Raw genomic sequence first — 23,869 nt, 5'->3', positions numbered from 1 at the left:
GGCTTCCTAAAATAACCGAGAGGTTAAAAGTTTAGGAAGCCAACTTACATGAAAACTACAATATTAGGGTTGGAAAAAAAATAAAACAAAACACAACACAAACACACCTCATATCCAGGAAAAAAGGAAATAAATGAAAAACGTTTTACAAATCAAGTGGACAAAGGCTACAACAGTTACTATATTAGGAATGAAATCCTAAGGTGAATAAATTAAGCTTAAAGCAGCAAATAAATTGTAAAACAATAAACTTATTACCTTAGAGAAATCAGAAAGCAACACTAATGTAATGCAAATATATTTAAAGATTTTGGAACTCTATTCAAAAGCTTTAAATATTTTGAAGGAACGGCTTCTTATAAAAGTAACTGAAATACACCACAACAGTAGTAATTCAGTGACCATCATCTAGAGCAACTCCTTTTAGTGATTTTTGAGACTTTCTAGTTGACAACACTTTCCCGATAACCGACTGGGGCATTGATTCTGAAGATGTGTAAACAGTACAGAACTTGCTAAGTTTAATGTCTTAACAACTGTATCTTGTTCTGTGGCAACATAGATGCTGCACTATTTTGCTTTTCCAGTGGGGTGAGTTGGTCCCTCATTCAAAATAATGCTTTTGACAACAAATTCTGGACATAAACTGTGAGTTCACTGGTGACAAGCAGGGCTGTATGAATAATCCTTCTTCAGTTTCATTATTGATTTACCTTCTGATGTCAATGTGGAGGTGCTTTTCTGGCTGACTGCAGACTGATGTTGTCTTTTGCTTGTACTCGTGAAGTCTGACTGCATAATAACTGTTTCAAAGCTTTTCTCTCGTGCCAAGGAAGGGATAAACTTATAGTTTTAAGGGATATCCTGACTTCTGCAAATTAAATGTTGTTTCATGGGTGAACTGTTTTAAAACAGGGTTCGTACAGGTCATGGAAAACCTGAAAAGTCATGGAATTTTAGACTTTCATTTTCCAGGCCTGGAATTTAAGTGTGGGTCATGGAATGTTATGGAAAATGGTAATGTACCCGCAATCAAGACAATTGTTGAAAATTTCCAGAAAACTGGTTAAATTTAGGTCATGGAAAACTTTGAAAAGTCATGGAAAAGGTCATGGAAATTAAGTCATGGAATTTCAAACGCTCAAAGAGTACGAACCCTGTAAGACGAGATTTGCTCTGTTCTGAGAATCACATCCCTGAATAAAATTCCTTGACTCACAACACCAAATTGAGCCAATTTTTTTCTCTTGCAAAAACCAGTGACAACCAAAAGAGCATTCAGTGAAAACAAAAAAGGGTTAGCAATGGTCACATTGCTTGCAGGAAATGGGGACATTATCCTATTACATTGTTCTGATTGGGTACTCACTAAGTGCTCAAGATACTCTGGGAATACTTGTTCGATCTCAGTTATCTCGATCTCAGGTGGGCTGAAGAAATCTCAACCAAAACTTCTTCAAGGAACATCGGTAGTAGTCTTCTGGTCAATCAAATCTATTGTTCTGTAGTTCTTCACAAACTCTGCATTTCCACTTAAAAACGTACAAAGGAAAAGTTGTACTGCATAGAGGGCGAGGTGTCCTATCCTTTTCAAAATGTACGGTTCAAAATGTGTTTTTACAAAATGAACTGATGATAGTTCTGGAGCATTGATTCCAAACTCTGCTTAAATCATCTTCAATAGCGAGGAGTGAACAAATTTCTTCCCTTTCAAAATCAATAATAGAATTTGGATTCATGGTCGTGTTGAATTCACAATTTCTAGGTTTTCAAGTAGATGGCTGGTCTTGATAAGTCTTTAACAGCTGCCAAGTATTACTTCATATTTTAGTTTCCTGTTTCGTGAACAATTCACTCCCTCGGGGACTTTGTTCACAGACATAGATAGATGGTGGCCTTCGAAAGTCCTGTAGAGTTGCATGTTATAAACCAACTCTTAACTGGTTTACATAAGGTACTAGCTACATGCAAAGTGATCACCTGTGCCCAGCTGTTTTCAATATTTTGACAGTTTAGGACAATTACATTGTGATGGCTAGCTATGGTATTGAGGCTTTTGTTGCCTTAGATTGAGTTCGAATAATTGACACAAAAAGCCCACTTATGTAGTATTCTAACGTGTGCAATAATCATATTAAGTCAGTGAACATAAATTGCAATTCCTTTCAGGTTAAGGTACCTCAGTGTGTTTGGTTTTCTGCAGCACTCCCCTTTGCACTTCAAATGTTCTTCACGTGGTGGTTGATTAGATTGTGATCAAGGGGTTGACTCTACAACTGCTGATGTATATTCATGGTGCAGAAGGAAAGGTTTTATAGTCGTTCTCATCACTTTTTTTACACTGTACAGGACATGCCAGTTGGTTTCTTTGTAGTGAATTGTTGTTCCTAACCCTAGGGGTGTTGGATTGAGGAAGAGGTCCAGGACATGAAGTTGATTGTCACTAATTGCCTAGGTTAACAAAAGGCTTGGATAGAGTTGTTGACGAATGTGGCGAAGTTGTCAAGTTCATTCCTACTTCAAGCACCTCCCCCCACAATGTGATCAATATAATGCTTGCAGAGGTCATGCTTCCTCCCAGGATACTGTTGGAGAATATGTTGTTTAACATGGCCAACAAACAAATAGGCGTAGTTACAGTAAAAACCCGCGTGTAAGAACCTACTTTTTCAGAGTTTGGCAAAACAGGTTCTTGTATTATGGGGTACTTATTGACAGTTTAGGCTAAGTAGGTTCTTAATTAGGTTCTTAATTTCTACGGAGTAGACATTGTTGTTGATTATCAGAAAATAGTATAAAATCTGGTCTGATCAATGATACAGTACTGTATATAAAAATATTAATGTATCTTTCCATCAAGAACTGTCAATATGGAAATACTGCTGTAACAGAAACAAATTGAATTGATAGAAATTGCAAAAAAAATAAATAAATAAATAACATATATATGTACTGTATTGCAAAATATACATATAATAATTAAATTTAAGAAAAAGGCTCAAAAAGCATACGCATCCAGTCCCTGTGGCCTTATCTTCTCATCCTGAGATCCATCAGCGGTAATCAGACACCCAGTTTTCTCAAATAGTTTCCTGGTGAAATCTGGCTTAGAGGCCAGTTCTCTCCATGCATGCCCTGTCCACTGTGTCATTAAGATCCTTCTGTTTTTGGCTGAGATCTTGTCGTGCCACATTTCCAGGTTTTCCTCTTTCTCTAACCACATCTCCATTGCCTCTCCAATCTTTTGTTTCATCATTCTTCCGAATCCTGCATCAACTGGCTGAACTTTATCTGTGTGATTATCAGGCAACAAATAAACTATGGTGTTCATTTCTCTACATGCATCATGGAATGCCTGTGTTTGTTGGAAGCCAACATTATCTGCAAACAGCACTTTCTCAGTATTAAGATCATCCTTAAGTCCATCCTTCAAAGTATGTTTTGTCCACTTCAAGTTAACTTCACCATCCATCCATGCATTAGACTGAAAATAAACATGCACATCTGGGTCATATTTCTCTTGTTCAGCACTTGATACATTTCCTTTTCCCCTGAAAATTATGGCAGGTTTGACTGTTTGCTCACCCTCTGCCCTAATACATAGCTGGAGGGTCGCTTGCCTCTTGTCTAGGCCTGATCCTGGTTGGGAGATCCAGACTTGCCTATTTCCCTCCATTTCATACGTCTGATCCTGTTCCACAACAAATTGGCAATGGTACCTGATCAACATTCAGTCTGTTCTTTGGGAGCCACCGACCATATATATGATCTGTAACAAAAGACATGTCCCTTCTTCTTTTGGACTGTACTGCCTTCCTTAGGTCTCTATGAAACCTTTGTATTGTTTCTCTGCCATCATTAGCTGCATTCTTCTTTTTGTTTGTTCTTCTCCTCAAGGAAATGTTGTGTCTGCGTTTAAACCTTTGAAACCAATTGTTACTTGCTTTAAACTTATCTGCCTCTTCTTTCCCATAGCAGCTCTCTATTTTCTTTTTCATTTTGGTCTTGAGCCAAAGCTTAGAGATCTTGCTGCCCTTTGCTCGCCTCAACTTGAATTCAGTAATCAGAAGGTTTGCAGCCAAAGGGTACTTCTCGCTTTTCTGGGCTTTCTTGCCAACCATCTGTCTCCTTCGTCTCATTTCTCTTGCACCGCCTGAATTTCTCTTTTTTTTTGTTTTTGGTAATCTCTGCTAATAAGGATTCCCTTGCTCTGTTCCACTTAACAACCAGACATTTGCTTACTTGCTTCTCGTTAGCCACTTTTTGCCATTTATTCTTGGAATCGGCGAGAGAGTCCAATAGGTCAAGTGTTTGTTTCTTGAACTCGATTGTATACGATTTCCTCTTGCTTCTTCCACGACGGTTCTCGGTGCGTTCCTTCTGCTTATCGAGTGTAATTCTTTCTTCCTGCTGACTGCTCCTTTGCAAACATAAATCAACAAAGCTGTTGTTGGAACTTAAAGCAGTTGAACTCTTACTTTGGCCAGCAGGATGTTTGAACTTCATGTGCATTTTCAAATGCTGTTTACGAAAGAATGACTGACTGCAAATTTCACACTTGAAGTCATTAGTTGGCTTCTGGACAGCTTTTGGTAAGGTTGCAGTGATGTCATACAGCGCTCCATTCTTTAACTCTACTTCTTTCTTAAAGCCACAGTCGAATAAAGTCCTATTCATTTTGCCATTTACTGGAAACGATCGAGAAATCTCGCACATGTGAACCAATGTGAGGTGGCATGTTAATGATTAATATGTCAGCGGTCATTTCATTGAAACAACAAGGAACGCCTTGCACATTTCTGTCTATCGGTGGCTCCTGAACTGAATTTGGTGCATAAATCAAGCATAATTCCTCCAATTTTTGCAACTCAAGTCGAAAGTTCTATCGCTGTTTTCCTCATAAGACTATGGGTGAAGAGTATGAAGTATTTATAAAGTCCAGTGTTCGTGGATATCATGCTTATTTTGTGGATGCGTCTGTAACCATTGGAGAGGTTCTACTTTGTGAAAGTGAAGACAACAATGCTCATGACAAGTATGCTATAGCCGTCAAAAATGAGGCTCAACTATTAGTTGGTCATGTCCCGAGAGAGCTCTCCAAGATTTTCAGTAGATTTTTGGCTGACTTTGGGGAGATTGAAGCAGAATGCATTGGTGTCCGGTACAACAAAGGAGAAGGGAAAGGACTTGAAATTCCAGTGGACTATAGACTCACAGGAAATTCAAACTACTTGAAGAAATTGGTATCCAGACTGAAGAAAAGGGAAGCAACTTGCTATCTTGATATTTCTGACATCAGAAAATGCCAGATCTGAACTTGCAACAAGAAATGGCTTTGTGTTACTGGTTAAAGTTAAGTTAAAACAATGATCAAACTGCAAGAGGATACATGCATGGAGCATTTGAACCAAGACCAAGATTACATAGAAATGAGACATCATGTAAATTGTAGCAATATTTGTTTCACAATAACAGTTCAAATTTAACATACATTGTGCATTGTGCATTTTGAGTTTCATTTAACAATTCAATTTTCTAAACTCTTGATCACCATTTTGGTTTTTGGTAAAAATATATATTAGTTAAATAGTTAAACCCCACATATAAGAACCTGTTGAAATTTGTTTGGCTAAACAGGTTCTTATATTTTGGGGTATTAAAAAAGCAAATTTCTGCCAAAAGGTTCTTAAATCCCTAGGTTCTTACACGCGGGTTTTTACTGTATGTCCCAGTGTTCTTCCCATTGCCACACCACCTCATTTGTTGGTAGAGACCTCCAGTGAAACTAAAGCTTTTGAGTGTAAGCACCAGCTCCGCAAGGCGTACTGAGGTATGCATTGGTGGTTCCTGCACTGGCTGTTTGAGAAATGTCTTAATGATAAAAGGCCATCGTTGTTTGGTATATAACTGTGTAAATAGACTTGATGTCCATTGTGAACGCAAAATGAATTGTGCTGGATATGGGATAGCTAAATGTCTGTGCGATGTCGAGCATGTGGTTGGTATCCTTGATACAGCTGGGCAAACTGTGAACTAAGGGGGAAGTGATTTGATCGCAGTAAGTTTTCTTTTATTTTATATTTACATTGCATCACATTACACACCACTTCAAAATACGTCACGTTACACCGCTTTACACTTCAAGAAAAAAATGACATTAAATTTTAAGTAAAGTTGTAAGAATTTACAAAAGCGGTCAGTGGAGCAGCTGCATGCTGTCACAATATGGCTCCCTGGTTTCCCCCTGGGATAAGGAAAAACTTGGAAGTGCGAGGGTGACCTAAAATTAAACAATCTTAAACAACTGAAATTACTTTAGTTGGATGTTTCATTGTTAGGTTGCAAGCTACACATTGGTAAAAATTTTCTGAGAGCTACCATTCAGCCTTCTGTACTTAAAGGTCGCAATCCCAGAGTACAACAACTCCACCCTATTCGGCAGGTTTGATTAAGATGTCAGTCCAATGCGGCAAATCTTCCCAGGAGTTGGGTGCATGTAGCTGTTTTTGGCTTCCAAGTTTTAAAAATATTGTCCCCCTTGTCTGAAGTGTATATTTGGTCAGCATTATTGTTTTTTGCTTTTAAGTGAAGGTGATGGTAAACGTTCTCACACTCTGCTTTGGTTGTACATTTGTCACTGTGAGATTGCATTGAGTGAGATATTCATAACTCTGAAGGTGTTTAATTTGTTGTCATAATTCTGCAAGGATCTCTGAAGAAGTATGAGATGATAATGAAGATGACGATAGTGTAGTGGATTTAGTTATGACAGAGTTTTGTCCTTGTAGTATACAGTATTGATGTTGCATTGAAATTTGTAGATTTAAGCTTTTTTCTTTGATAGCAAGTAATTTGTAAGTTTTAAATGGAATTTTTTCTGTTAAAGTGGAAGATAGGATGATGCAATACTAAAGCTCATTATGTTCACGCTTGTGTACCTCTTAATGTGAAAAAATCAAAAAGGAAAAGATTTTTGACAAGTAAACTTTTGCGAGGGTGCAGTGAACCTCGTGTGTTGGACTAGGACTGAATGCTGTTCCCCCATAATCTAGTTTATCAAAATTAATTGAGAATAAGGTGAAATGTACCTCAAAACTGGCCCATAAATAGCCTAGAAAAGGTTGAAAGGACTGAAGAAGTTTCATAATTTGCTGCTTGCAAGTTGCTTTATCCCATGACCGTTTTTTACATTTCAATCTCCTCAATCTTCTTTTATGTATTTAAGGCATAACATTTTACGAAGAAAAATCGGATTGTGAATTGAATTAGATAATATTCGTTTGAAAAATATCGAGAATTGATGAAAATTGACAAGTATCGAGAGAGGAAAATGATGTATGGCATGAGATGACACAACATAGTCTGGTGGACATGTGAAAAACGGTGCGATTTGTGAAGAAAATTTCAAAATTGTAAGAGTAGTAAGCGGTAGTTTTAAAGGATCCTGGTATGGAGCAACCGACAGAAGTTAAGTTTCAGGCATATTTAAGAGGTCGTTTTGTAAAAAAAAAAAGCGAGGTTAAGGCTTAGACATAGCCATTTTGGCCTGTTTGAAAGAAGTGTTAGAAGTTACACTTGTATTACTCTTTGCCTTTAGTCTATAATGTAGAACCATGCCAAAGGCGAAAGCCTCCTTGTCTTAATTCCAATTCCCTGGGATTTCTACTGAAGATAACATACTTACACCGAGGAAATTTTGTAACTCTTTAAACTTCTGCTTTTCTAAAAAAAATGTTTTACCTTGTGTTTTAATTTATTAAATTGTTTTTGTGACTTCTTATACTGCTGTTTCTTTGCTGCAGCCTTACTTTCCTTCACGTTTTTCTTCCAGAATCTCAAAAACATTTGACAGTAGTAGTAACACTTGACAGTAGTTAAACACTAATAAACGTGTGGCCCCCTTTTCATTAAAATTCCTTAATTACAAAATCAGTTTTATAACATTCAATCACAACAAATAATTATTTAAAGTGATTTCAGTAAACCCGTGAAATAGTTATTTCACTTTTAGATACTATATGTTTGACAAATATTCCATTGTTTTCTTTTTTAACTTTGACTTTTACACACTAACTGTTAAACATTGTTTCATGGGTTGACTGAAATCACTCTATCACAAATAAAATATTAACTAAACAATTGAAATACAAAAAATATTAAGGTACTCTGACAACAATTTCTTTATATATTGATATTTTTTATTAGTTTATCATATTATATTTACTGTCCCCATTGTCACCAAATGAAAGTGAGGATTATTTGTGCCATTACTTTCTTACAGTTGAAAAGAAAGGGACGTTAATTACAATTTGACTTTACATTTAAGTTTTCTGACGGATATTGATTATTCAGTACATGTTAACAGACACACTGGAAAGACGTTAAGGAGGAGCGCATTTTTCTATTTTCCATTGCAGCAACATTTTTCTTCTGAACTCTTGAAGATGGGGTTTTCTTTCAAGCCTTTTACAGTTATATAAATACTGTTTAAGGTAACAGCCATTACTTTCTCATAAAACTCTAAATTTTCACTACTGAAAATATTGTACTGACAGAAAATAAGGGAACAAGATGTGAAATTCACTGAGCTGTTAAGATAAAATAGAACAATGAACCATCGTGCTAGTAATTTCACTACAAAAAATAGCAAACTAAAAAACATAACAAGTCAAATGTTTCTAAGAATAAATGTAATTGAAAAGTGAATGAACAGAAAAACAAAGTTAAAACAAGTCACATGGTGGGCAAGACCACCACGGCCACAGCTATGATTACCATGGCCTTTATGGTAGGCTTTAAAAGGGCTCGTTGTATTGGGGTGAGGTACACTTTTTTTTTTGGTTCTGTTGCTAGCGGTGCCAGCATTTGTGGTAAACCCATCATCTGTTTAAAAATAGTTTTCAAAAATGTATGCCAAGACCAAAATTGGCTGACAACTTGTTAAACATGAAATCCGATTTTCAAGTGTTTCTCAGCTGGCTAATTTTCAAAACAAACAGTGTTGATATATGTGAGCTTTCTTTAATGTACATCATTGCGGTATCTTAATGTTATGCAGTTGCATTAAATGTGCAATACCTATAATTATTTTGCATTCCAAATGTTATCTTATCTGTTTACCAGCATATTTAATTTAATTTTTGTTTGGAAAATTGCTATAATGAACCAAGCAAGAAATTTTCTTCATCTAAAGTTAATATATTTGCTGTATTTTTTCTTCCCCAGCCTTGACGTCAAGCCATTGTAGGTGGGCATCTAAGTGTAAAATGTGAAATGTCTATATACATGTACAATAAACAGGAAATACTTGGGAAAAAATTATAAAAGCCGCCCTCAGTGTTAACCAAAGAAAAAAGTTGACAAGGTTGAGAAAGCAAACACCTTGTAGAATGAGCTAAATGAGCTAGAACAAGTTGTTTTTTATGTGGCAAGTTACACTTGTAACAGCCTGTATTATTCAGCCTGTATTGCAAAACCATTCCAAAGCCTCCCTTTTCTAACATTTTGATAAAGTCCAATGGTTAAATGCTTGTTAGTTGTTTATTTGTAATGTTTTTTGATAGTAAATGAAAAAGGTGTGGGGCGTAAAATGTAGTGGTGATGTGGAGTCCATGTAATAAATGATGTTACAGTTTTGTTTGGGTTGATTTTCATCAAGAACTTTGAGTGCATGTATTGATGGATATAGTCAAGAACTTTGAGTGCATGTATTGATGGAAATAGTGTTTTGAAACAGTGTAACTATTGCACAAGGACAATCAGAGCTTCTTCCTGGAGCTGAAATTTTCCTTCCACTAAACCCTTAAAATATTGATTGTTCATTTCATTGTACCGTTCACACAGAATCACTTCTTTTCCGTACAAATTATATGGCCTCAACAGACTTTGCTACTTCCCCCCGGTTCCACAATGTGAACCTTTTGCTGTGCATCCAAACACCAGTACTCCTGTTCCCTTTCTCCATATGCATTCCTGAGGTTGAACTTATGTACAAAACTTACAGCATCTAAGAAAAATGCTTCCTTATCTGTAAAGCAGTCCTTGTGTTCATGTTGTATCTTTCTTTCTTTCTTTCTAAGATCTCGCTCCATCAATAGACATTTTTGGCGTGCTGTAGGTACTTATACCCATTACTTTATAGAAACCGCTGCACCGTTCGCGTGGAAACACGTTTTGGGACGACTCTTGCCTGCTGCATCAAATGTCGCACTGTAAATTGTCCCTCATCTTTCCTTAATCGTGGAATATTTCGCAGAAGTAATAGCTTTTTTGCTCCTTCCATTTTCGTTGGTGTCCCATAGCTTTGCACATCTCGAATTGTTTGTTGTTTACCCAGCTTTTCTTTCCTCTAAAACACAATACAGTGAGGCTGGGGATATTTTGGCCTGCTGCATTATTTCTTTGGCACTGAATCCTTTTCAGTTCTTTACAGGGTCTTTACAAACCTGTGAAAAGTTTCCCCCTTCCACCCCAAAAGAAAACAAACAAACCATAGTCGACTTAAAAAAGAACTTTTACAAATGATTTGTCACGTGTAGAACCCTAGAACTACTTTTAGTTATTAAGCAGGTTTGCTATATATTGGCCATTTATCTCTATTAACAAATATTATGTATATGCCATATCCAACTGGAAGTCAATACAACATAATGACACAATATAAAGGGTTTGTGCAGTACATTTCTAGTATAGCCTGTGGAAGTTGTTTGCCTCTCATGAATAGGGATTTCTTTTCTACAGCTCCCAAGCCTTGTTGTAAAACTTTATCCCTTATTTTAACTAACCTATTAGAGAAAGAGGTAAGCCATTGATGTCCATTGTCATTGTTAACTACATGAATGCCAGTCTTACATACATTGCAAAGGGATGATTTTGGAAAGGAACTTGGAAATATATGTGGCCATACTGGGTTTTTTTACCATCCCTTCTGTTCTACTTGTACTACTACTAGCTGACTTTTCTCTCTTAAAACTGAACCTTTTTGTTTCCTTACTTTTTTTCTATGGTTGCGATTCATGTTGACAAACGTTCAAAAAAAAGTAAACTTATGTCAAATTGTAAGGTTATTTATTGAAGCCTTTTATTTACAAAACGAATTTAGGTTCACAAAGAATGGACACACTGAATGTTCAATAACGTCTCGAAACTAATAACGTGATGAAATCGCTTTTCAGTACGTCGGTACTCCTGCACTGCTTTCCTGCAATCTTCACATATTACTCCGTTCGTCCCATCTGGCATAATACCAAAACAAAACTCTAACTCCTTCATGTAGGCTTGTCTTCTGGAATGGCCTCGGTTGGGATTTTTACCGCACACCACACAACAAGTTTCGGACTTTTCAACAATATCACATAATTTGCAAATCAAGAAAAGACTACCAACTACTTGAAAGAGACATCGAAAGTTCTCACCAACATCACATTTACAACCTGTACAGTATCCTGGGGCAAATGCTTGTCTCTTTTTGTTTGCCTTTTCCAAATCCCAAAATAGGTCGATATATTTGTGTTCAAGAATACTGTCAACTCTTACACAGTACTCGATAATTTTTTTTAGAAAAGGGGCTTTGACACATGGGACCTTTGTTATCGGACATGACTTTTAGGTAATAAAAAATATTTTAGGTATTTGGTTTCAAAGTTTTTTGTTACCATGCTGCCTATGATTTCCATTATGATCTGCAGTAGTCATAAAAAAATTGCGGTCACTTAAAAACTGGAAAAAAAAGGTAAAGAGAAAAGTGTGGAGGGGGGGGGGGGGTCATGACCCCATTTCACGCAACAATGTTAACCAAATTCTCAAATCAGGTAAATTTTCAAGCTACCTTCATACGTCATGTCATCTGTGTTTTTTGCCCTTTGTGTCTTGTATCACGACCATTTTTATGCCTTATTGTCCCACACCATGGTATAATTTTTCCCCTTTTTACATGTCATGCATAAACCTTTTGTTACTCTGTTACATCAATATCCCTTTCCCAGAAAGAAACTTACTTTGGGTTTCCCTGGCGGAAAGCCACCTGTCGTAAGCCAGTTGTCTATAGCTGTTCATCTTTCTTTGTTAGCAAAGATAATCAGGTTAGAAATAAATTACACTTTATAAAGCAAATCACAGAATGACTTAATAGTTTGCTTTAAAGAAAGAATATAAAATGTACAGCATATGTTTTTGATGGCCATTAGTGAAAATCACCAGTACTTTTCAAGTAACAAAGACAGTTCAGAATGTGATTCTGAAAGCTATCATGATACCACGCAAAATTATTAAGTGCTTATATAGCAAAAGCAAATGGAGTTGGGGTCACTGTTTTGAACAATACCATTTGAAACTTGGAATGACCGTTGCTTGAGTTTTGCAAAATGGTGTTGCCTACTTGTGATGTATTTATAGTGACTGTAGCATTGTGAACTCGCTCTACTATCTGTTTTAGATTTTATATGCCCAAATGCTGCGCTTGACGTTGAGAAAGGTTCTGTGTGCTTACAACGGCATCCTTTAGTTTTTGTATTGGTTGATTTGATAAGATCCTAAAGTTAAGTGATGAAAAATTAAGTTGTAGTAAAACAAGTTCTGGTTTGAAGCTGGACTGCCCCCTCAAGCCCTAAATATGCAAATGTAAGTTGGTTAACAATTGATTGGAGTCTTTGTGAGAATACATTAACTTAATGGTATCGAGCTTATGTTAATCTGCAATTATATGCAATGGAACTCTGTTCATGAACTACAAAATTGAACAACCTTATTCCTGTGCATCAGACTTTTTAACATGCTCTCCAGACCTCTCCTTGATCCCACATTCTGTGTCAAACTGTTCAATTATTTTCCTAGCTATTTTGCAAGAACCGCAGATTCTAGTGACTGTAGCTGATGTCAGGTTTCTGTCATTCTTTGTAACTTCGTCTTTGACATAGTTGTTGTCGTGCTTACTGTATTGGTGAAATAACACTACCAAAGCTTCAAACCTTTTTATTATTGTCATTGACTATCGAAATTATCAGGATTGATCAGTTAGACAACAGTGATGAGGTTCGAAATCAATTGGTCCGTCCGATAGTTACCATACAATCGCAAGTAATTAAATCAATTAGGATTAGTGACGTAGTCAGTGACATTATTAATTAAAAATTAAAATATTTAAACGATACACTCCGGCCGCCGAAAATTACAATCGAGGTTGAATAAGTTCAGAAGTTCAGAAGCAAGTAATCAAAATAATTTAACAGTTCTGTTCCTCTACAGGAACTATAACCACCAGTTTGTGAACTGGTCGACCTACTGTGACATATCAATGTCCTTTGTACGTCTTGATAGGCTCTCCTTTCCTCGGGTTTTTGTAGTGCAACTCGACCTTTCTTACTTCTTCGTCTTTTTTGCGGCAAGTTCAGCCTTTAGTTCCTCTAGCTGGTTAACAAGCAGTTCGTTTTCTTTTTCCTTCAACTCAATAATGTTATGCGCCTCATGTCGAAAAACTGCCAATTCAGAAGGACCACGAATGTATTGGTGAAATAACACGACCAAAGCTTCAAACCTTTTATGATTGTCATGACTATCGAAATTATCAGGATTGATCAGTTAGACATACAATAGTGATGAGGTTCGAAATCAATTTGTCCGTCCGATAGTTACCATACAATCGTGAGTAATTAAATTAATTAGGATTAGTGACGTAGTCAGTGACGTTGTTGTTGTGCTTACTAATCTCACTAATCTGTTCCACTTAAGCTTGTGTGCTTTACATGGGGCCAAGAGGACGGGCGATTTACGGCAGGTTAACGGTGTTGTGAAAGGTGTTGTTGGTGTAGAGTGATGTTAAGTCAAAAGTTGCTAAGCAAAGATTGCCCAAGTCAGTAATGTATTGTTTGTGAAATAAATTCAGTAGGTCCATTGAGTTGTAATTTAAAGGTAAAGTGTGTTTCATTCTTTAAAAAGGTCCTTTAGTTGTAAAATAACACAGTTGAGTTCAGCTCCGAGTAGTTGTAAAGGGTTAGATGTCGTCCAACTGTGTGCAGTAATAATCCGCCTTCCAGTAAGTTTTGCAATGTTATGTGATGTGGGTTTGTTTAGTTTATGTACTTTGAGAAAAGCTTCATTAAGGTATTTGCTGTTTTTTCTGTGGTGTAAGGTCTAATTGTCGGGAATTGTCACAGTTAAAAATAATAGTAGAAAATCGTTGTCTAAGTTTGTGGAGTAATCTGTTAGAGTTTGTAACGGTAGTTAAAAGATCAAATTTGTTAATATGTTTGTATGCTGAGGTGTCCAAGAAGTGCTGTTTGTATTCTGTTAAAAAAACAAGAGATGGATACTAACGCCCTTCCCATGTTTTTGTTTGTCATAGTGACTATAATGTCATTGTTGTTCTGTATGTCAGGGATGTGAGATGGCGTCTGCGGTGTTATGTTAGTTAAATTAGGTTTGAAAATTGAATGTAACATTACAGGTTGTAAAAAAGCTTTGAAACGAGAGACACTGCTCTGAACATGTGGAGGTTGAAGTTGGGTCGTCTTTGTTCTTGTTGTAGTAGTTTAAGTAGTGGCCGAGATTGTTTGCAGTACGGTTTGAAGAGGTGTGAAGTCCTTGCTAAAGTGGATGGCTTGCTGTTAGTTAGATGACGTGAGGGGATTACAGAGCAGTAGTTTGTATTATGGGTTTCAGTTCACATACCTGCTCATCTGTTATTTCTAAGCTATTGAAGAGTAATACGCAGTCCCTTAGACAAAGGCAAATGTAGGCAACAACATGAAGAATTGTTACCTCTCTTCGTGGATTAGCCCTGCATTCAAGAGCTGTAACTAATGACATAAAATGCAACGAAAACAGCTTTGAGTCCTTCCCAGTAAAACGATATTCAAATTGTTTGCCATTGGCCTTGGTTTTATCAAACCACTTTATTACCTTCTTAGCCAATCTGGATATGCCACATTTCCGCATGACAGTGACATACCTGTGAAAAGAAGAATTTGGAGACACCTACAAGAAAAACTTGACATCATTACTTAGCTTTGACATGGCAATGACTTCGTTTAGTAGCTGTCAGTGGGCAAGTGCACATGCATTATTGCCATGGTTTCCAAGGTACCTTCCCGTTTGTGCCAAAAGTTCCATCAACTATGTTTATTGTTGTAGCAGTAACATCTGCGAAAAATCAATGGTATGTAGCAGAGTAAGACAGTTCTCCTGCAAGAAAGCACAACATTTTCATATTATTTGGTAACTCAGAGAAACAAATTTAACATCAACTGAGACACCATATTCACTAATATCACTGACCACCTTCTTGCGAAAGCGTGACATTAGAACACAGTCTTCCTTACAGTTTGCCCCAAACAGAAGAAAATTCTTATTGCTACTTAGAACTCCCCTACTTATATTCAGAGTGCTCACAAGCCAAGCACAAGCAGTGTCGTCCTTTCCAAATTGAGCCCCATCACCTCCAACCAAAACATGAAAAGTGTTTACTTGTCCTAAGACCAAATCAGCCGGTACCTACTCTGGGAAAGATTAAATTTTGCAAGACAAAGGGATAACTGTTTAATTAACATCACGATACTTACCATCTGCTTTCCCCTCTAAACCATACCAGAGAGTATACCTAACACTGTACAGTTGATAAATGTCGACGGACCTGCAATGCACACAGCCTTAGAGTTATTTTTCTGGTAACTGCTATCACTGTAAGTTGCCTGGTACTTTCTCTTCCCCATAACACCTCCACTATAACTATAGGTACAGCAAACTTCGTAACATGTTGGTATCAGATTTCTCAATAACTCTTCCTTGTACAATTTGGGAAGACCTTTTTACTTTTACAAAATACCTTCATTATTATCTTCTCTGTACACCTCTTCGCTATTGTTTCACAAAGGTCAACTTCCCCAGGTTTCCTGGAATAAGATTCGTTCTGTCCTCCATTGATATGGCAAGCAGCTTCCAATAATTCTGACCATCACAGGCCGACAACAAGGCAGATTGGACAAAGTTCTTACTGCAAGAGAAAGAAAACATATAGTCGCATTGTAAGCCGCATGGGGTTTACAAGGCGCATGCGCAGTGTCTCAATTTACGCTGTGTGATATTTGCGTGGGATACTGCTGACAATTTTGTCAGTTTGTTTGTCTTTGTTGATTTTTTAAATAGATTTCCTTTTTATTTGCTTTAAGAAGCACATATAAATACTATACATATACATTTTTTTACAAACATCCTATATGTGTATTTCGTTATTTATAACTTAGATAAAATTCTCACAAATGAAGTAAGAACAAATTATTTTGAGTAACACCTATATTTCCACCAGTTTACTGGCCTTTATCAGGGTGAATATATATAACCCGTCACAAGCATTAGTCACTATCCATCTTCATGGGGGAAAAACGTATCACCTTTTTTAAGACAAACGCCATTTTATTTATATTGAGCTTAAAACAGACAGCTTTTGTCAATACATATTGTGAAGTGGTGTTTCACTTAACAGTAAGGCAACATTCAAACTTGTTTATATCTTACTTAAACTGGGAACATATGACATTTCACCAAACCAGCTCATTGTCTTCTTTAATTCTGTAAGCTCCATTCACATCTGGCTTCCTTGTTCTAAATTCATATTGTATATAGCGCAACTTGATTTCATACCAGAACCCTGGTTCAGATGCCTTCTCTACATCTTCTTTGCAATCCCCCTTATGGCTCCCTATAATTATTGTTGGTGTTGGAGTGTTTGGATCAGGGGTTGGTCCAGCAGTTGGGTCTGGGCTTGGATCAGGACCAGGGGTTCAGGTTAGGACAGGAGTAAAAAGGACAGTAGGCTTGGGAGTGTCTGGTATTGGAGTGTTTCAATCGGAGGTTGGGTCGGCAGTTCGGTCTGAACTTGGATCAGGACCAGGGATAGAAGTGAAATTCCGCTTGTTACCATGTGTTCCCTCCTTCTTCTCATTTTCTCTTTTACTTAAACAAGTTCTTTTTCGTAGTTTTCCTGATACAGGCGTTCTTTCTTCTCCAAAACAATGTGTTGTTTAAGTGAGGCACTACTTTTCAATATACTTTTTAAATAAATAAATAAATAAATAGAGGAACGGAACAACAAAGGGTAAATATTAAACGTTTTGATATATGGAATAGTTGAACTGGCATAAAAAGTAGGGGCGAGTCTTCTGCATACGGGTTCGTTTGTAAGAGCTGTCTTGTTTTCTTTGTTTGGACCTTCACAGGGTAATTCTCTTTACATTTCAGAATTTTTCACAGTTTGTTTTAGTTTCTTACTGTTCATATTTAATTTTTAGATTTAATTTTCATTTGATTTTATGATAAAAAGCTTTATTGTCATTAGTTTTGGCACCCTCTGCATTTGGTAAACAAGTATGATGATATCTTTCATGATACTGTTGTATTACAGTTTTTGGCACTCTCAGATACATACGCACAGAAAAATGTGCATTATACAGCACATAGGAAGGGCTCCCCATTGTTGACCTGGATAACATGCTTGGGGCATGGAAGGGATTTAGTTGTTTTCTGCAATGCACATAGTTCCATTTCGCTGTTGTTGATGGCGGCGGTGATCTCTGTTGTAAAGAATGTTGCACACCTTTAACTTCTTCATGTCACTGTTGCTAATATAAGGGAATGTGGTCTTGACCTCATATATTCCTTGCAAGGTCCTTAAGTCTTCATTAACATATTGAGCGAAGTGTTTTTTAAGTAATACCATGTAAGCCAGTCTCCTGGAGTAGGAAGAGCATACTTGTAAACGTAAGGACCAGGGGCAACCTGAAAGGAGTGTATATAGTCCTCTTTGTTCTTTAAAGTTTGTTGAAGTTCATCAATGAGCAAGCATGAATCCAAGTGGCTGTAGTAGTCGTTTGATCTTCCAGAATAAACCCTGATGAAACGAAATAAATTGTTATTGATACGAGTTGTGACTCAGTGCACCTTAAATCTGTAACTTAAGAGTATTCACAATTTCTGATACAAACACACTGTGACACAACGCTCGGTACACACTTTGAAGGAACAAACATTTACATTTCATTTAAAAACCTTTATTTCAATAATTTTTTAAGAGTAATTAAATTATGAAATGAAAATATGAAATTTATATATTTGTACTGCGGATATACATTTTAAGCAAATGAAAGATCATCGCAGTAATGTACTCAACTAAAGCAGTTGAGAAAAAGCAAGCCTGAAAAAGCGCTGCACTAGTATCGCAGAGGTCATGGGTTCGATTCTCGTTCAAGCCTGAAGTTTTTTCAGGCTTGCTTTATCTCAACTGCTTAAGTTGAGTACATTACTGCGATTATCTTTCATTTGCTTAAAAAGTAATTACATTCTTAATAAGTAAGTTCAAAAGTGTTTTTTTTAAAAACCAGAGAGCAATGAATGTAGAAAGCTCTTCTTCACAATACCACTCATGGCTCCCTGTAATTGCTGGTGTTGGAGTGCTTTGATTGGAGGTTGGTCCGAGGGCTGAGCAGCATGGCATACTCCAACCCCTTCCCTCTTGGAAGATTGGTCAAAGCCCTTCCTGCAAGAGAAAGAAAACATATAGTTTCACGGTGTGTGATATTTGCGTAGGATACTGCTGACAATTTTGTCGGTTCATTTGTCTTTGTTGTATTTTTTAAAATAAATTTGGTTTTTATTTGCTTTTAAAAGAAGATATAAGAGTATATTTATATCGATTGGATATAATCCAGTTTGTCAGTAAACTACTCGAAACTTGAGTAAAGTTGCGTGGATGGCCATTTAATAGAAACCTGTTTTGTAGGCCACCAAAAAGGTGACCCACTCATCAGTTAAACTCCATCTTACACTGAATCGTTAAAGTCTACATCAATGCTTTGATCGCGTCATAAACGGTTACAATTTGAAATAATTTTTACACTGTGCAGGAAGTGCGCTCAATCCTTATGCCAGAGTTTAAAAGCTTCACAAATTGCACGCGCTAAAATAAGTATCTTGGAATTAAACCTTACAATAAATTTGCGCCTATGTCTATACGTCGAAATAAGCTCGTGCTGCTTATTAAGTGTTGCCATATGCGGCCGACAGATTAGGAAAATTTCTCAGTGTTACACAGATCACACCGTTTTGTAGTGTTCGTCTACAGTTTACCCTTTGCAAGGACTTTCCACGTGACTTTAAAATCTTTGTCCTCCTCTTTGAGATTCCAGACGTATTTGCTAAGCTCCTTTCTCTTTTCCTCTTTTTGTGATTGAAGGACATCTGGTATCAATTCCACCACCTGCAGGTTTTGGGTGCACATTTCCAGTCGAAGGTAACAACTGTATGACCTTTTTTCTTGTCACAGTGAAGAGGTATAGCAGGTACATCTTGGTAAACATCCAGCAGATTGGATGGCATGTGTGTCGCAAGGGAAAGTTTCATGTTGTTTCCAGGCAGCCACACACTGTGTATGTTGTGAAAATCATCCAGCAAGTATCTCATTAAACACCCTTCCTATAACAAAATAATCATTATGAATAATTTATACTGTCATAAAAAAACACAACAGAAAATGAAAGAGCACGAGAGAAAGTTGCACTGTTTTGCATGACAAGTTAAAAATGTGTGTAATTTCCATTAAAACTTTTGTCTACCACTATGCATTGTTTCATTTTATCAATTAGACTAGGGTTATCTCCTGGGGTTGTCTCTGTCATACATTGTATAATCATAATAGCACAGAGTCCATCACAGATAACATCTAAATATTTTATACTTACTAATTATTATGACAGAAACCTCTTGTTTCGATACCAATTAAAATAAATTGCTCAAGGTGTTGGCTAGGCTTACTTTTATTGAGATTGAAATCTGAAGTTCAATGAAACTTGGCTGCTCTTGAAGAAGCCTGCATTTATGGGCATAAATGTCTCTTGGACTGGTGCTGAAGCCTAAAGTTCTGCCACAATTTATTACATCCTAGACGCTCCATTCTGTTAAATAAATATACCTTTTTTGCTGGTATGATAAAAAACGACACTTTCCGCCACGAAAGGCTGCCTGTATTATTTGGTACACAATCCTATCCACGAGTTTGCATTTTATAAGCTTTTGTGAGACGAGCAAAAACATCATTGTTTTCACTTAGAAATGTGCTTGGCTGACATGTCACCAATAGCTCGATGTTCATTCTTGTTTCCTGTGTAAGGAAGATTGGTCCTTTTCTGTTTTCAGAAATGTCAATGAGATCGAGACTAGGAATGATAAAAAAAGACAGGAATCACATGTTTTCATAACAATACTTAACTACTAAGGTCTCTGAAAATAATTTGATAAAAAAGAGTTTGGCAAAAAGTAAATTGTTAGTGCCAATGTGTGGTGAACGAAATATAGTGGAATCCAGATTTTTTAAAGCTTTAAGGGAAACAAAAATTGCTTACAGTGTTTCTATTGTTATCTCTTACAGGTGCTGCTGCAGTGAGGCCTTTGACCTGCAGCTGCGACTTCCCAATTCGGTCGCATTTAAATTGCTTTATGTGTTGTGTAGCCGTTTCCCTGGATCTTCTTTTGTAAAGGTAATGATATGTGCCATGGTTGGCTTGTAAAATTGCCCCACGTCTTCACCTATTGTGGATTTGACTCTGCGATTTCCCTTAGACGCTCAGACAAATTCACATAAAAAATAAAACTCAAATAAAAGAGAGAAATATTCCTGGTTTCAGACGCGAGTTGTTGTATGAGTGTTGTATGAACTCAGCCAAACTCAACAATTTTCCTCCTCCAGAACAAGCTGAAGCTTTACTTAATAAATATATAATTTTTGACTTACCATTCATGTGTTAGGAGAATCCGCATTGCTCAAAATACGTCCTGCAGTTAAGTGAAATTCAGCACTGATCGTCGGCGGCTACTGGCATTGTTGCTTTCAAAAAACGCATTGCAAACACCAAATTCACCCAAGGTATCGCAGTTAGATTTTGCCAGTCATAGTTTTAACTCGGGCGGAAACTGTCCTCAGTATTCCTGCCCAAATGATAGTTCTTCGATTTTGTCCGCACCTGTGATAAACGTCAAAAATGATCAAGCTGGTTTGGCTCTACACCCATACAGGAGACTATAATGTAATGGAAGTGAGACGCCTGACCAGAAACGTTTTTGTGCTGGCGTGCAATTTTCACTTAGTATTCAGTGATGCCTGGCAATTATCTGTGAAGGCGTGTGAAGGGAACAAGATCTGCCATTATGGATAGCACTTGTCTTCTTGTTCCCAAGATGATGCATTTCTTTATGTTTCAGCCAGGGCTTCCAAGTTTCCGATCAGCCTTCTTTCTGGGTCAAGCTCTTTGTCAACAAGCAGTAGGGACTGAAATCACCGGGAGTAGGTAAAGTCTGTCTCCGAGCCATGAGGCCCATACAGCCGGAGCTTATCCCGGTTTCAGTAGCATTAAGCGACTAGGAGTATTGCTACTCCCCCCTAGATGGGATGCTAGTCCGTCGCAGGGTTACCCCCCAGCAGTAAATTCGCCGGTACCCATTTATACACCTGGGTGGAGAGAGGCACTGTGAGAGGAAAGTGTCTTGCCCAAGAACACAACGCAGCACCCCGGCCAGGCCTCGAACCCGGGCCGTTCGACCCGGAGTCGAGCGCGCTAACCATTAGGCCACCGCACCTCCCACAATCACCGGGAGTAATCACATACAAAACCGCTACAATGATGTCTTTGGTCCTTTTTTACCTGGTTTCTCACACCCCTGCACCCATATCTGCCAATTCCTGCCCTGGGCACGTTAATTTCTTGACGTTGTATGTTATCGTTTGGTTAACAAATGAAGAAGGAATCTCAATGAAAAATTCAGTACAGTCTATTATTACTCAAGCGTTGGGGAATTTTTTGAAGCATTCTGGCATATATTTGGCTGCAATTATGTCTTTCAAACTGTTGTAAGAACAGCAGAGTAACAACATTTTTCAATTACCATATTAAAAATATGTCAATATTTGGTGCTTAAACCCTTTTTTCAATTATTAAATCCTCTTGTTCATTGATGAAAAAGTTTTGTTTATCAAGGTCTTATCTATGGCTTTTATAGTGTTAGCCATCGTAGGGAAAAAAAACAAAAAACTCGTAAACAAGCAGTGGTGAAAGTTTAAGAAAATCTCAATGTTAATCAAACTCGCTTACAATAACAACCACGCATCGATCGATATGCCTCGTGTTTACTGTCGTTTTATTTGTACGTTATTCTTTGAGTATTCTGAGTTTTTCTTCGACGCTATGTCTTAAAGAAAAGGCAAATGTACTGGGTGCAAGACCCCAAAATCTAATCACCACTTCGGTACACCAGGGAAAAACTGTACTGGCCCGAGTGATGGCACGGAGATTAACGAGTCAACGTCCGTTCTTTTGGATGCCATCCGCAACTTTTCCTCTCAAATGGAGTACCTCCAAATGCAACACAACGATTTAAAAAAGCAAGTTCAATCGCCTCAGCATCCTCCGGTTCTCGACGACCAGGCCAGCAAATCATCCCAACATCCAACTCCACTGACACAGCTCGCAACTCCAGCGGCGAATACCACTACGGCGAATAACACAAGCTTGTCCGAGAAACTTGCGCAGGCAGCCGCTAAGGGTGAGTATATTGATTTTTCTGATCTTTTATCACCCTTAGCCCGTTCGCAAATTTGCCTAACAACGGAAATATCCCTGTCTAGAGCAATATAAACTGTGTTGCTTACGTAATCAAGGGGCCCAAAAAACGCCAGATCGACTCGTTTGACACCTGGTTACAGGCGTGGAACGCATACGAAAAAATTAGTTATGGCTGTGCAACCATCACGTTACATTGAACTTGCCTCGTATCGTGAACAAATTCAATTTGCTAATCGTAAATTTCGCTGGCCATCGGTGTATATGTTTGACATTTCACTCCCGGATGGTGTACGCGAAACAAATTCAATTCGGAAGCGCAAGTCTTGACGTCATCGATACCACGCTATATGCAACCGTGTTAGATGCCTCTGCCCTACGCCCTCACTCCCGCCAATGCTCGCGTTGTAAGTCCTTTGACCATTTGGTCAAGGACTGTACATTTCTCGCGCAAGACCAGATGGAGGAGACTACACTGCAAAAATCCACCGGATATGGCCCCAGGAACCCCGTCGGTAATCAAAACCTCGCTTGGAAATACACCCGGTGGTACTCATCCACAGGCCAAGAGGAATGCAATCTTTACCAGCGAAGAGCCTGCTACCAAGGTGCCAACTGCAAGCGAGCCCACATCTGCAAATCTTGTCGGGGGGACCATCCAGAGGCCGATTGCACAGTCACTCCCTCGGGTACAATCCCCGTTTTCCATTGACGTATGGCGTGATGCCCTTCGTAATCACCCGGACAGTGACTTAGTTAATGATTTATTGCATGATATTGAACGCGTTCGTATTCGCTTTCACCATGATCGCTCACCCTTGATTTCTCCTAATCACTTTTCGGCTACGTCAAACCCTACACCCCTCGCTATGGAAATTAAACGGGAGCTTTTATTGAACAGAAAGGCCGGGCCTTTCCTTTCACGCCCTTTTTCGCATTTTGTCGGATCGCCGATGGGTGCTATTCCAAAAAAGCACTCGCAGCCTCCTAAATGGCGTATCATAACCGATCTTTCGTGGCCTGCAGGCCAATCCGTCAACGACGCAATTCCTAAAGAACTCTACACGTGTTCTTACGACTCACTGGACAGTGCTATCGCCTACCTGAAAATGTTTGGACCCAATGCTCTTATGAGCAAACTCGATCTTTCCGACGCCTTTCGTCACATCCTGGTAGACCCCCGTGACTGGGAACTCCTAGGATCCACATGGCCCTTAGTAACATCCGACGGTTCCACACAAACCGGCTATTTCTTTGATATGTTCCTCTCGTTT

General features: G+C 38.0%; 1 protein-coding gene and 2 pseudogenes across 1 annotated transcript; 1 reads left to right on the top strand and 2 right to left on the bottom strand.

Moving 5' to 3' along the window:
- Window positions 1-2,998: 2,998 nt before the first annotated feature.
- LOC144649510 (uncharacterized) lies at window positions 2,999-4,677 on the bottom strand (annotated as a pseudogene).
- Window positions 4,678-4,907: 230 nt separating this feature from the next.
- LOC144648366 (uncharacterized) lies at window positions 4,908-5,315 on the top strand. The gene has a single exon (XM_078507949.1). It carries the CDS (start codon window positions 4,908-4,910, stop codon window positions 5,313-5,315), a length of 408 nt encoding a protein of 135 aa, XP_078364075.1.
- A 9,830-nt stretch (window positions 5,316-15,145) lies between these two features.
- Window positions 15,146-15,823, bottom strand: LOC144652212 (uncharacterized; annotated as a pseudogene).
- Between the last annotated feature and the right edge of the window lie 8,046 nt (window positions 15,824-23,869).

This window comes from Oculina patagonica, chromosome 4 (genome assembly GCF_052425735.1).
Source record: "Oculina patagonica isolate OP01 chromosome 4, crgOcupat, whole genome shotgun sequence".
NCBI classification, from domain to species: Eukaryota; Metazoa; Cnidaria; class Anthozoa; order Scleractinia; family Oculinidae; genus Oculina; species Oculina patagonica.
This window is presented reverse-complemented; position numbering and strand designations above follow the sequence as displayed.